Source organism: Emys orbicularis, chromosome 1 (genome assembly GCF_028017835.1).
Source record: "Emys orbicularis isolate rEmyOrb1 chromosome 1, rEmyOrb1.hap1, whole genome shotgun sequence".
Classification (NCBI taxonomy): Eukaryota; Metazoa; Chordata; order Testudines; family Emydidae; genus Emys; species Emys orbicularis.
This window is the reverse complement of record NC_088683.1, coordinates 201,873,375-201,887,770: the sequence shown is the minus strand read 5'-3', so window position 1 is coordinate 201,887,770 and position 14,396 is coordinate 201,873,375. Positions and strand designations below refer to the sequence as shown.

General features: G+C 44.4%; 1 protein-coding gene across 2 annotated transcripts; it reads left to right on the top strand.

Annotated features, from left to right (window-relative positions):
• Positions 1–893: 893 nt before the first annotated feature.
• DNAJC28 (DnaJ heat shock protein family (Hsp40) member C28) lies at positions 894–13,691 on the top strand. Of its 2 annotated transcripts, XM_065421628.1 has the most exons (4): positions 894–1,040; positions 1,671–1,740; positions 2,418–2,503; positions 12,317–13,691. In XM_065421628.1, exon 4 carries the CDS (start codon positions 12,352–12,354, stop codon positions 13,489–13,491), a length of 1,140 nt encoding a protein of 379 aa, XP_065277700.1. In that variant the 5' UTR covers positions 894–1,040; positions 1,671–1,740; positions 2,418–2,503; positions 12,317–12,351; the 3' UTR covers positions 13,492–13,691. The 2 variants fall into 2 exon arrangements, with proteins under 2 accessions (XP_065277700.1, XP_065277709.1); XM_065421637.1 differs by lacking the exons at positions 1,671–1,740; positions 2,418–2,503.
• The last annotated feature ends 705 nt before the right edge of the window (positions 13,692–14,396 follow it).

Here is a 14,396-nt window from a genome sequence, read left to right as displayed (position 1 = left end):
ACATTATCTTGAAACCAATATTCCATCCACAGATAAACCGAAACCGCTACCCCACAAAAGATACCATTATGCTTCAGTGCAACTACTGCTGCACAAACCACACTTCATATCTATACTGCCTAAAAGATATGAAAGTTCAGCATCTACCAGGCAGAGTTCATTTGTTAGCGAGCAAAGAGATAGACTGAGGGCATCACCGAAGCCTGAAACACTCATTGACATCACTGAGAGTTCATTCACTCAGCCCCTCTCTCGGGATAAGGAATGCACAGGTCTTTCCAAGTGGCCATGTTCCTAACTGTGATAAATTAACAGCTGGCCCGGCCCTGACAGTTTTGTTCTGTTTCCCAGGGGACTTCATAGGGCATTTAGGCCCCAACAACATGGGCTTTTCAAATAAGTTGCAGGTGTTTCGGGCTGCTGATGGGGAACACGTTAAACACTGTCTCAGGGGCGGGCTGTGCATTACAGATGGCACTGGCGGGGGAGGGGGGTTAATTTCTTGTTTGTTGCGGTGTCACCAGGGACGGGCGGGGCTCGAACAGTCACCAACAAACGTACTGCCCAATTAACTGCCAGCCCTGTGCACGCGGCCGCTCCCCGATGATGGCCCCTCCCACTGTGTCCGGACAGCTTTCAACGCCCTCCCGCCCCCTCACACTGGGGTCTCCCGCCCACAGCCCCTGAATTCTCTCACGCAGGCCGCGGGTCACAACAAACCCAGACTCTGTCACGTGTGGGGCGGACGCAGGAGCGGTCGGGGTCACGCATTGGCAGGGAGGCCAGAGGCCTCTGTCTATGGTCGGGACTACATATCCCACAATCCCAGGCGGTACGCACGTCGGCTCCGTTGGAATGGGAGGGGCGGGGCCGCTCCGCCTGAGAGAGCCGCTAGGAGCCGTCCCTGAGCGCGGGGTGAAAGGAGCTGCCCCCCCCTCCGCGCTTCCAGACACCACCCCTCAACGTGCGCGTGCCTTCCCGCACCTCTACGCATGCGCCAAGCACGGGGGCGGGAGGGGGCGGGACGCGGAGGGGGCCAGGTGAGACGGGGGCGTCGGGCTGCAGCGGCGTTGACAGGCGGGGGCAAGGGGCGCTGCAGGGCCCGGCCCGGCCCCCATGGGGGGGAGGGGTGTGACACTGGCGGGCTGTGCCGAGACCTTGGCTGGGGGGAGGGACTCGGTGTCAGTGTCACTCCCCCTCTGCCCCCTCCCTGCTGCGCCCCGCCCACTGAGCGGGGTAAGGCCGGTTAATGGCAGCGCCACCCACAGGCGGCCCCTTGGTTGCAGCTCCGGAAGTGGCCCATCACCCTGGCCTCTGAGCCCCCGTGTGGCCGCGCCCGGTGCAGCGTGTCAGAGCTCATGCGGAGCTGTTAATCTGTCATTGTGATGTAGTGGGAAACAGCTGTCCCAGGGTGAGCCAGCGTCACTGATCTCGAGGGTTCCCCCCACATCATTGCACAGCTGGCACTTACTGCTGCGAAGGCATTGTTTGGTCTGTGGGGAAAAGTAGCTCTAGAGCTGGAAAATCAAGTTTTACCATAAACGGTGAGTCTAGAGTAACCCTTCTACTGCTGTGAGCAAAGTGAGGCCAGGTCTACACTACAGTTCTATATTGGTGGAAATGTTCATTTAATGAATGCTTATTAAACAGCAATAATATTTTTCTCACAGATGCCTCTCTCAGAGAAGAAAGGCCTCCTCTGTTGTAAATTGCAGGATTAAGGCCAAAATCACCATAACGGTGAGGATGCCATTTTAGTTAAATACTTTTGTAGCGCATGATAGTACAAAATACCATTTTGCATAGGTCTTACATAACTATCCTGCATAAAGCACCACACACCGATGTATTCAATATTATACATAATTGTAGCAGCTTTTATTTAAAATTATCAACAATTGAGTATTACTTTTAGATTTACAAAAACAACAAGGAGTCCGGTGGCACCTTAAAGACTAACAGATTTATTTGGGCATAAGCTTTCGTGGGTAAAAAACCTCACTTCTTCAGATGCATGGAGTGAAAGTTACAGATGCAGGCATTATATAATGACACATGAAGAGAAGGGAGTACCTCACAAGTGGAGAATCAGTGTTGGCAGGGCCAATTCGATCAGGGTGGATGTAGTCCGCTCCCAATAATATCTGAGGAGGTGTCAATTCCAGAAGAAGCAAAGCTGCTTTTGTAATGAGCCAGCCACTCCCAGTCCCTATTCAGGCCCAAATTAATGGTGTTAAATTTGCAAATGAATTTTAGTTTTGCTGTTTCCCTTTGAAGTCTGTTTCTGAAGTTTTTTAGTTCAAGAATAGTTACTTTTAAATCTGTTATAGAATGTCCAGGAGGATTGAAGTGTTTGCCTACTGGTTTTAGTATGTTACTATTCTTGATGTCTGATTTGCGTCCATTTATTCTTTTAGGTAGGGACTGTCCGGTTTGGCCAATGTACATGACAGAGGGGCATCGCTGGCACATGATGGCATATATCACATTAGTAGACGTGCAGGTGAATGAGCCCTTGATGGTGTGGCTGATGTGGTTGGGTCCTCTAATGGTGTCGCTAGAGTAGATATGGGGACAGAGTAGGCAACGAGGTTTGCTACAGGGATTGGTTCCTGGGTTGGTGTTTCTGTGGTGTGGTGTATAGTTGCTGGTGAGTATTTGCTTCAGGTTGGGGGGTTGTCTGTAAGCAAGTTCTGGCCTGTCTCCCAAGGTCTGTGAGAGTGAGGGATTGTTTTCCAGGATAGGTTGTAGATCGTTGACAATGTGCTGGAGAGGTTTTAGCTGGGGGCTGTACGTGATGGCCAGTGGTGTTCTGTTATTTTCCTTGTTGGGCTTGTCCTGTAGTAGATGATATATCTTGAAATGCAAGCTGACACAAAGACTTGCGGTGGTGGTGGTGGCCATGAAAGTAAAGATGATCTTAGTGTACTGTACAAGGAATTAGGCTGATGATTCTCATGAACAATAATGGGTTGTTTCAGTGGTGTATTAGGTGTATAGTTTTTGCTTGCTTCCTATCTTTCTATAGTTGATTTTTGTGTGAAAATTTATCTTTTATGTAAGTGTTGAAAAAGAATTGCTTTGGGATCCCAGCGCTTTCAGCAGCCAGTCTTCTCAGCAGAATCAAAGTTAAGGCATTATTGCTCTTTTCTATTCTTACTAAAAAGTTAATGTTCTAGATTTATTTTATCTTACTAACAGAAGTAAAAGAGGTTGGCATCTAGGATATTTGAGTCCTGCTGGGGTACAGCAATTTGCCATCTAAATAACTGAATAATATGAATATGGCTTTAACTTATGCTGCAAAATGCACCAGGGTCTGGTCCAATAAACTTTTAAGTATACATTGGAACATAAGAACATAAGAACGGCCGTACTGGGTCAGACCAAAGGTCCATCTAGCCCAGTATCCTGTCTACCAACAGTGGCCAATGCCAGGTGCTTCAGAGGGAGTGAACATAACAGGTAATGATCAAGTGATCTCTCTCCTGCCATCCATCTCCACCCTCTGACAAACAGAGGCTAGGGACACCATTCCTTACCCATCCTGGCTAATAGCCATTAACCTCCATGAATTTATCCAGTTCTCTTTTAAACACTGTTATAGTCCTAGCCTTCACAACCTCCTCAGGTAAGGAGTTCCACAAGTTGACTGTGCGCTGTGTAAAGAAGAACTTCCTTTTATTTGTTTTAAACCTGCTGCCCATTAATTTCATTTGGTGGCCCCTAGTTCTTGTATTATGGGAATAAGTAAATAACTTTTCCTTATCTACTTTCTTCACATCACTCATGATTTTATATACCTCTATCATATCCCCCCTTAGTCTCCTCTTTTCCAAGCTGAAAAGTCCTAGCCTCTTTAATCTCTCCTCCTATGGGACCCGTTCCAAACCCCTAATCATTTTAGTTGCCCTTCTCTGAACTTTTTCTAGTGCCAGTATATCTTTTTTGAGATGAGGAAACCACATCTGTATGCAGTATTCAAGATGTGGGCGTACCATCCATTTATATAAGGGCAATAATATATTCTCCGTCTTATTCTCTATCCCCTTTTTAATGATTCCTAACATCCTGTTTGCTTTTTTCACTGCTTCTGCACACTGCGTGGACATCTTCAGAGAACTATCCACGATGACTCCAAGATCTTTCTCCTGATTTGTTGTAGCTAAATTAGCCCCCATCATATTGTATGTATAGTTGGGGTTATTTTTTCCAATGTGCATTACTTTACATTTATCCACATTAAATTTCATTTGCCATTTTGTTGCCCAATCACTTAGTTTTGTGAGATCTTTTTGAAGTTCTTCACAGTCTGCTTTGGTCTTAACTATCTTGAGCAGTTTAGTATCATCTGCAAACTTTGCCACCTCACTTTTTACCACTTTCTCCAGATCATTTATGAATACTTTGAATAGGATTGGTCCTAGGACTGACCCTTGGGGGACACCACTAGTTACCCCTCTCCATTCTGAGAATTTACCATTTATTCCTACTCTTTGTTCCTTGTCTTTTAACCAGTTCTCAGTTCATGAAAGGACCTTCCCTTTTATCCCATGACAACTTAATTTACATAAGAGCCTTTGGTGAGGGACCTTGTCAAAGGCTTTCTGGAAATCTAAGTATACTATGTCCACTGGATCCCCCTTGTCCACATGTTTGTTGACCCCTTCAAAGAACTCTAATAGATTAGTAAGACACGATTTCCCTTTACAGAAACCATGGTGACTTTTGCCCAACAATTTATGTTCTTCTATGTGTCTGACAATTTTATTCTTTACTATTGTTTCAACTAATTTGCCCAGTACTGACGTTAGACTTACTGGTCTGTAATTGCCGGGATCACCTCTAGAGCCCTTTTAAATATTGGTGTTACATTAGCTATCTTCCAGTCATTGGGTACAGAAGCTGATTTAAAGGACAGGTTACAAACCATAGTTAATAGTTCCGCAACTTCACATTTGAGTTCTTTCAGAACTCTTGGGTGAATGCCATCTGGTCCTGGTGACTTGCTAATGTTAAGTGTATCAATTAATTCCAAAACCTCCTCTAGTGACACTTCATCTGTGACGGTTCCTCAGGACTTGGCTACACTTGCAGATGTACAGCGCTGTGAGTTAAACCTGACTTCGTACAGCTGAGTAGGGAAAGCGCTGCAGTGTTTTCCACACTAACAGCTGCCCAGCGCACTGTCGTGGCCACATTTGCAGCATTTGCAGTGCCAGTGGGAGCGGTGCATTATGGGCAGCTATCCCACAGAGCACCTCTTCCCATTCTGGTGCCATGGGTTGTGGGAAGGGGGCATGGGTGCGGGGCATTCTGGGTCCTGTCCCAACGCCCCATGATGTATCGCTGCTGAGGGTGACCTGGGAAGCAAGGGAGGGTCTTCTACTGCAATGCGGCTTCCGCCCTGGCCCATATGCAGCTTGCCTGTGTGCAGCAATGGTCCCTCCGCCCCTCGCGGCACAGTGGCGCGGACATGTTAGCCTGGCTGGGACAAGGACCATGGTGGCTCTCCCGATAAACCTGCGCAAGCGCATTGCACACGTTCTGGATGAGACATTCGAGGAGATTACCGAGGCCGATTACCGCGATGTGATAAACCACATCAATGGACTATTCCGCATCTAGGCATGCATGCCTAACCCTCCTCTCCCACAGAGCCCACACCGAAAAAATTCCTTCCTGAAAAAAAAAAAACGCTTACCGGGAACCTGCTCTTCTGTTTGTCCTCCACCAAGTACCGGCCGCTGCGACTGGCTACCTTCCTCCTGGCTCGAGAAGAGCTCCTGGCTGCATGGCTCCAGGGATTCTGGGGTGTCTCCATCCGGCCCACCACCCTCACTCCCGTTTTCCTCCTCCTCCTCCTCCCCCCCCCACACCGGCTCTTAAGTGTCCATGGTGGTGCTCGGAGTGGAGGTGGGGTTAACCCCAAGTATCGCATCCAGCTCTTTGTAGAATCGGCAGGTCGCGGGGGGAGCACCCGAGCGGCCGTTTGCGTTGCGGGCTTTGCGGTAGGCACTCCGCAGCTCCTTCACTTTAATCCTGCACTGCAGGGCGTCCCGGTCATGGCCCCTTTCCATCATGTCCTTTGATACCTTCCCGAAGGTATCGTAATTCCTACGGCTGGAGCGCAGCTGGGACTGTACAGCTTCCTCCCCCCCACTGATGAGGTCCAGCAACTCGGCATTGCTTCATGCTGGGGCTCGCTTGGTGCGTGGAGGCATGGTCACCTGGAAAGATTCGCTGATAGCACTCCACACCACGCCGGGCTGAGCAAACAGGAAGGGGATTTTTAAAATTCCCGGGGAATGTATAGGGTGGGTCACATGGTTGGTTACCTGAGGCCAGGGCAGTAGAGTTTGAACTGATGACCAGAGTGGCGAGAACAGGCATTGTGGGATACTGCAAAATACTTCTGGAGGCCAGTCACAGCGCATTGGGCGGCCACACTGGCGCCGCAGCGCAATACTCGCTATTCCTCTCGGGGACGTGGAGTACATGCAGCGCTGCAACCACGGAGATACAGCGCTGCAAATGCCTTGCCAGTGTGGACGGGGAGTGAGTTACAGCGCTGGGGGCGGCTTTACAGCGCTGGGGGCGGCTTTACAGCGCTGCAACTCGCAAGTGTAGCCAAGGCCTCAGATTGTCACCTATAAAAGCTGGCTCAGGTTTGGGAATCTCCCTAACATCCTCAGCCATGAAGACTGAAACAAAGAATCCATTTAGTTACTCGCAATGAGTTTATCGTCTTTAAGCGCTCCTTTTGTTTCTCGATCATCCAGGGACCCCACTGGTTGTTTAGCAGGCTTCCTGCTTCTGATGTACTTAAACATTTTGTTATTACCTTTTGAGTCTTTGGCTAGCCGTTCTTCAAACTCCTCTCTGGCTTTTCTTATTAAATTTTTACACTTAATTTGGCAGTGTTTATGCTCCTTTCTATTTACCTCACTAGGATTTGACTTCCACTTTTTAAAAGATGCCTTTTTTATCTCTCACTGCTTCTTTTACATGGTTGTTAAGCCATGGTGGCTCTTTTTTAGTTCTTTTACCGTGTTTCTTAATTTGGGGTATACATTTAAGTTGGGCCTCTATTATGGTGTCTTTAAAAAGCGTCCATGCAGCTTGCAGGGATTTCACTTTAGTCACTGTACCTTTTAATTTCTGTTTAACTAACCCACTCATTTTTGCATAGTTCCCCTTTTTGAAATTGAATGCCACAGTGTTGGGCTGTTGAGATGTTCTTCCCAACACAGGGATGTTAAATGTTGTTATATTATGGTCACTATTTCCAAGCGGTCCTGTTATAGTTACCTCTTGGACCAGCTCCTGCACTCCACTCAGGACTAAATCGAGAGTTGCCTCTCCCCTTGTGGGTTCCCATACTAGCTGCTCCAAGAAGCAGTCATTTAAAGTATCGAGAAATTTTGTCTCAGCATTTCGTCCTGAGGTGACATGTTCCCAGTCAATATGGGGATAATTGAAATCCCCCACTATTATTGAGTTCTTAATTTTGATAGCCTCTCTAATTTCCCTTAGCATTTCCTCATCACTATCACTGTCCTGGTCAGGTGGTCGATAATAGATCCCTAATGTTATATTCTTATTAGAGCATGAAATTACTATCCATAGAGATTCTGTGGAACATGTGGATTCATTTAAGATTTTTACTTCATTTGATTCTACATTTTCTTTCACATATAGTGCCACTCTCTCTCCCCCCCTCCCCCGCATGACCTGTTCTGTCCTTCCGATATATTTTGTACCCCAGAATGATTGTGTCCCATTGATTGTCCTCAGTCCACCAGGTTTCTGTGATGCCTATTATATCAATATCCTCCTTTATCACAAGGCACTCTAGTTCACCCATCTTATCATCTATACTTCTAGCATTTGTGTACAAGCACTTTAAAAACTTGTCACTGTTTATTTGTCTGCCCTTTTCTGATGTGTCCAATTCTTTATGTGAATGTTTCTCGTCTGAGCTGGCCCTTACATTATCCTCTTCCATCCTCTGCTCCTGACTATAACCTGGAGATTCTCTATCATTAGACTCTCCCCTAAGAGAAGTCTCCGTCCAATCCACATGCTCCTCTGCAGCAGTTGGCTTTCCCCCATCTCCTAGTTTAAAAACTGCTCTGCAACCTTTTTAATGTTAAGTGCCAGCAGTCTGGTTCCACTTTGGTTTAGGTGGAGCCCATCTCTCCTGTATAGGCTCCCCCCATCCCAAAAGTTTCCCCAGTTCCTAATGAATCTAAACCCCTCCTCTCTACACCATCATCTCATCCACGCATTGAGAGTCTGAAGCTCTGCCTGCCTACCTGGCCCTGCGCGTGGAACTGAGAGCATTTCTGAGAATGCCACCATAGAGGTCCTGGATTTCAGTCTCTTCCCTAGCAGCCTAAATTTGGCCTCCAGGACGTCTCTCCTACCCTTCCCTATGTCATTGGTACCTACATGTACCACGACCACCGGCTCTTCCCCAGCACTACACATAAGTCTATCTAGATGCCTTGAGAGATCCGCAACCTTCGCATCAGGCAGGCAAGTCACCATACGGTTCTCCCGGTCATCACAAACCCAGGTATCTATGTTTCTAATGATCGACTCTCCCATTACTAACACCTGCCTTTTCCTAGTGACTGGAGTTCCCTCTCCCGGAGAGGTAACCTCAGTGCGAGAGGATACCCTAACACCATCTGGAAGAAGGGTCCCAACTGTGGGAAGGTTTCCCTCTGCTCCCGTTGACTGCTCTGCTTCCCTGGGCCTTTCATCCTCCTCAACAGCGCAGGGGCTGTCTGACCGAAGGTGGGACAATTCTACAGTGTCCCGGAAAGCCTCATCAACATACCTCTCTGCCTCCCTTAGCTCCTCTAGTTCCGCCACCCTGGCCTCCAAAGCCCATACGCGGTCTCTGAGGGCCAGGAGCTCCTTGCACCGAATGCACACATACGCCACCCGCCCATAGGGCAGGTAACACTGCTCTACAGCCAAAATGCTTCTGAAATAAATGTAGTCAAACTTTACTAATTCTGGGTCACTGAGAACGAAAATGATGCTTAAAATTGTTGATTGGCTCTAGTTTTCAAGATATGCTATTGGGTCAGTATATACGACCCTTGACTTGGGAATGGCGGAGGATAAGTGAGTTATAAAGGGAAGGGATCTCAATTTAAACCAAAAATGACTAAAATACATCTTTGACTGGATCTATGAATAAATCTATGACTGGGTTTGAACAGTACTTGCTTTTTAGGCAAAACAATGAATGATGCAATCTGAAGCTGGTATTGCGTCATACATGATATGAATTGCATCATGTTATTCCTAGAAGTCATGGATGATGCAATCATAACGAAGCTTACATCACTCTGCTGAACAAATTGCCCTATATCAGCTCTAGAAATCATACAGTGTCGTGCTCTCTTATTTGTCAGTGTTTGATTTTGCAAAGGGACACATTTCTGTTTAGCCAAAGTGAGCAGAGATGCCTCGTACTTGTGTGAACAGTGCAAATAACTTCTGCTATGTTTGTGGTGAAGTGACTTTTGCATCACAAAAGCGCAGTATAACCACTATGGTTAAGAAAGCCTATCACCTTTATTTTGGCTGCAAAATCGGAGATCAGGACAAGAGGTGGGCCCCACACATATGCTGCAACACTTGTGCAACAAATCTTCGCCAGTGGTTGAACAGGAAAAGGAAATCTATGCCTTTTGCAGTGCCAATGATTTGGAGAGAGCCAACAGATCATACCAGCAATTGTTACTTCTGCATGGTGCCTCCAGTTGGGAAAGGTGTGTCAAAGAAGAAAAAGTGGACTGTGCATTATCCAAACATTCCATCAGCTATACGCCCAGTACCCCACGGAGAAGGACTGCCGGTTCCTGATCCACCAGAATCATTCTCACTTGAGTCAGACGAGGAAGAGGATGAAACTTCTGGTCCTGAACCATCAGTGTCACAGGACCCACATTTTCTCCCATCCTCCTCCTCTGAACCACACCTCATAACACAAGGTGAACTGAATGACCTGGTCAGGGATTTGGAACTACCCAAGAGTAAGGCAGAGCTGTTGGGCTCCAGACTACAGCAGTGGAATCTCCTGGCAGGTGATGTTAGGGTTTCCATGTTCCGTGACCGTCAAAAGGATCTTGTCCCATTCTTCTTCATGGAAGGTGATCTTGTAGCCTGCAACAACATCGATGGTGTGATGGCAGCCCTCAACATCGTTCACGATCCAGATGAGTGGAGACTGTTCATTGATTCATCGAAGACGAGTCTTAAAGCTGTTTTACTGCATAATGGCAATGTTTTGCCATCAATTCCAGTTGGTCATGCAGTCCATATGAAGGAAACCTATGACAACATGAAACAACTTTTGAGGTGCATAAACTATGACCAACATCAGTGGCAGCTTTGTGGCAATTTGAAGGTTGTTGCTCTCTTGCTTGGTCTGCAGACTGGATACACAAAGTACTGCTGTTTTCTCTGCGAATGGGATAGTCGTGCAAGAGATTCCCACTACATCAAGAAAGATTGGCCACTCCGACAGTCATTGGAGCCTGGGAGGAAAATGACTGCCACTCCGACAGTCATTCAGCCTCCACCACTTGTTGAATCAAGGAAGATTTTGTTACCACCCTTACACATCAAGCTGGGTCTGATGAAGAACTTTGTCAAGGCCATTGACAAAACACAAGCAGCTTTCAAGTACCTCCGTGGAAAATTTCCAAGGTTAAGTGAAGCTAAGATAAAGGAAGGTGTCTTTGTTGGTCCTCAGATTCGTGAACTTCTTCGAGATGATGCATTTGACCATGCACTGCGTGGCAAGGAAAAGACGGAATGGAAAGCCTTCCAGTTAGTGGCAATAAATTTTCTCGGAAACAACAAGGCAGACAACTACAGGTTGTTGGTGGAAAACCTCCTCAAGGCATACAAAAGCCTTGGTTGCAACATGTCACTAAAGATACATTTTTTTGCACTCTCATCTAGATTTTTTTCCACCGAACTGCGGAGCAGTGAGCGATGAGCACGGCGAGCGATTTCACCAGGACATTGCAACAATGGAGAAACGCTATCAGGGCAAATGGAGCCCATCAATGCTTGCAGACTATTGCTGGACAGTGACAAGAGATGCTCCATTTAATGAATACAAGAGACAAGCCAAGAAGCGCCGAGTAGACACTGAATAGGACGAAACTATGTACATAATAGTTTTTTGCCTTTTGTTTCATAATATATTTTATTTATATAACCCTTTTGCTGATTTTTAAAGTGTTACATAAACAGGACAGGTGAAATATTATCATGTAAAGCAATCATAAACACATGAAAAGACCTAGGTTTACAATTTATGATTAAAACTCTACTATCTACACAATATACATAGACATAAAATGTAAAAACTTAAATATCTTAGAAACAGTAGCCAATCAGTTGTTTTAATTGTCATATTTGAATTCAGCACATCAAAATACATAATAAATAGCACATTTTATCTCTGAAGCAGACGACTTCTCAAAAATTGTAGACCAGTGTAATCATACATGCTGCACTCAGCGCAATAAACTGGATAGCCCTCACTCTGCTGCTGGGCTTCTGCCTGCATTGTCTCCTGCAGCTACCTAGTTAATGAAAGGGTTTTGTTTAAATCAAGAAGTTTTGAATGTAGTTTAGTTTACAGGTTTTAAAGAACAGCAAGTGCACCTTGCCCCCTTCCCACTCCGCTTCCAAACTCCCTTGCAAAACTCCCTGTTAGCAGCCCCTGTTCGCAAAAATAGATCCTGGGGCATTCATAAGTGTGGATATAGAGTCCAGCTGGTGGGTACTTTATATTTAGAGCCTGACTAAAATGCAACTGTATTGGCAGGGCTCTGTTATTACACAATTATGTCTTCAACATAGTTATAAAGCACAGCTCTCTGCAATGTAGAGAGGACCTAACTGTGTTTTAAGAAACATGCTAAAACTTTGTACCTGTGTAAAGCCTAGGATATTTACCCTGCAAAAGAGAACTGCTTTTTTGGGATACTGGGAGAGCTGTGGTGCAAATGAATTTTCATTTGTAGTATAGACAGGATTCTTCTGTGTGTAAACAGTGCTAATCTGCTGTTACAATATATATATTGGTAAGTGTATGACTGAGAGTTGGCCTCTAAAATAAAGATCTTTGTACATAAAAATTAATCTGAATTTTGATAATCTTTGGAAGTAAACGAAAACTAGTTGATGTCAGAAGATTTTATGAAATAATATTGGCTTTTAAAATTCAACACGTTAGTTTCATTTTATGTTCACTGTTTTTTTTTTTTTCCAGGTCATTGTTTAGGATGTAGCAGCATCTGAAGAAATATGAAGTGGCTTTGTGTCATATTGACAAAAAAAATTGGATGTCATCTCTGGGCACTTTCAACAATGATTCCAAAAAAAGTAAAAACATTTCCTTATCCCTATATCATTGAGCATAGAATGTTGTCAGGTTACAAGTCTAAAAATAACATCAAAGACTCTTACAGACTTCTTAAACTTCAGGAGGGGTGTTCCCTAGATGATGTAAAAAATTCATTTACAAATCTTGCCAAACAGTATCATCCAGACAGTGGTTCCATCACAGCTGATTCCGCAACATTTGTGCAGATAGAAGAAGCATACCGAACTGTGCTTTCTGATGTGGCCAAGAAAATGAAATCAAGTGAAAGTGAAGATGAAGAAGAAACCAAATTCAAATCCAAAGCGCCACAGCACAGGCAGTATTTAAGTTTTGAAGGTGTTGGTTTTGGGACTCCGAGTCAAAGAGAGAGACAGTACAAGCAGTTTAGAGTAGACCGTGCAGCTGAGCAGGTGATGGAATATCGAAAGCAGAAACTCGAGAGCCAGTATGCTATGAACGCTATGATAGCCAAAGATATAAGGCAGAGTAAGAAGGTAAAAATAACCCAAGCAATTGACCGTTTGGTTGAAGACCTCATCCAGGAATCAATGGCTAAAGGAGACTTTGATAACCTCAGTGGTAAAGGAAAACCATTGCAGAAATTTTCATACTGTCCACATATTGATCCTATGACTCACAACCTGAACAGAATTCTAATAGATAATGGATACCAACCAGAATGGATTCTGATGCAGAAAGAAATACGAGAAACTATTGAGGAACTAAGAAAGAACATAGTAGCATCTAGGAATAAACTTGGAGAGCCAATGACACCATGTAGACAGAAACAATGGAGTCAGATTTGTGAACAATTAATAGAAGATATCAAGAAACTAAACAAAAGAATTAATGACTTTAATTTAATTGTTCCCATTCTGAAAAGACAAATGGTTCATTTTAATGCAGACAAAGAAATTGCACGAGCACAGGCGGCTTATGAGATCCTGATGGAAAAAACAAAGACCATTGATGTGGATACAAAGGAAAATGAACAGGAAAAAGTTAAAATATTTAGACTTAAATCCAGCTTTTTGAAGTGGATAAATCTTATGCTGAAATAAAATAAAACGGATATACCAGTTTTGATTAAATATTCATGTTAATACATTTTGTAGTTTGAGAGAGAATTTTTCAGGTTTACTGAAAATATAAAACCTACCTGTTTTAATGTTATAATGTTTAGAAGGAATCTAGCTGCTTGACCTGGCTCTCCAAGTGGTCAATATGAAAGCTGCTTAAGAATAAATATTTTTTCTCAGCCAGTTTTGCTTTTGTCAGGCTTATTCTTCTGCATATATCGAGCCAATGTTTTATTTGGGTAAATCAGAAATAATTAAACCTTGTAAAAGTACCATTATCTTTGCTTTACAAATTAGGAAACTGAGGTGCAAAGAAATGACAGCAAGTTAGTGACAGAACCAAGAATAGAATCTATATTTCCTAACTTCCTATCCTGTGCTCTATTAATTGAACCATTCTACCCTCTTAGTTTGAATGCTCACAGCAAGGGACAGTGGGCAGGTTTAAAAAAAAGAGCCCTTCTAAGTAATACATTTTTCTTATTTAAAAAAATATTGATGTCAGAGACTGTTTTCTGGTATAAGGAATTGTGGCTAATATTAGAGTCCCTGCTCGCATGAGCTAGTACTGTACATATTTCTTTAGATAAGTAGACTGAACATTTTCCTGAGAATGCTGGGAGCATAGTTACTAGTTCCATTTTCTAAATGCTTCTTATATATTAAAAGGACACTGAGAAAGCTGACAGACCACAACAACTTTTTGTCCCCCCGATGGTTGCTTCTAGTATCTGACCATTCCAAATGAAAGCTGAAACAGTTTTAAAATCACAGCTCCTTGACAGGTGATCTAGCAACAATCAAACCTGAATTTATTTCATTTGTTTACACATACACTCATTTTGTACTCTGCCTGTGCTGTCCTTGCATTCTCTGTTTCTGTGATA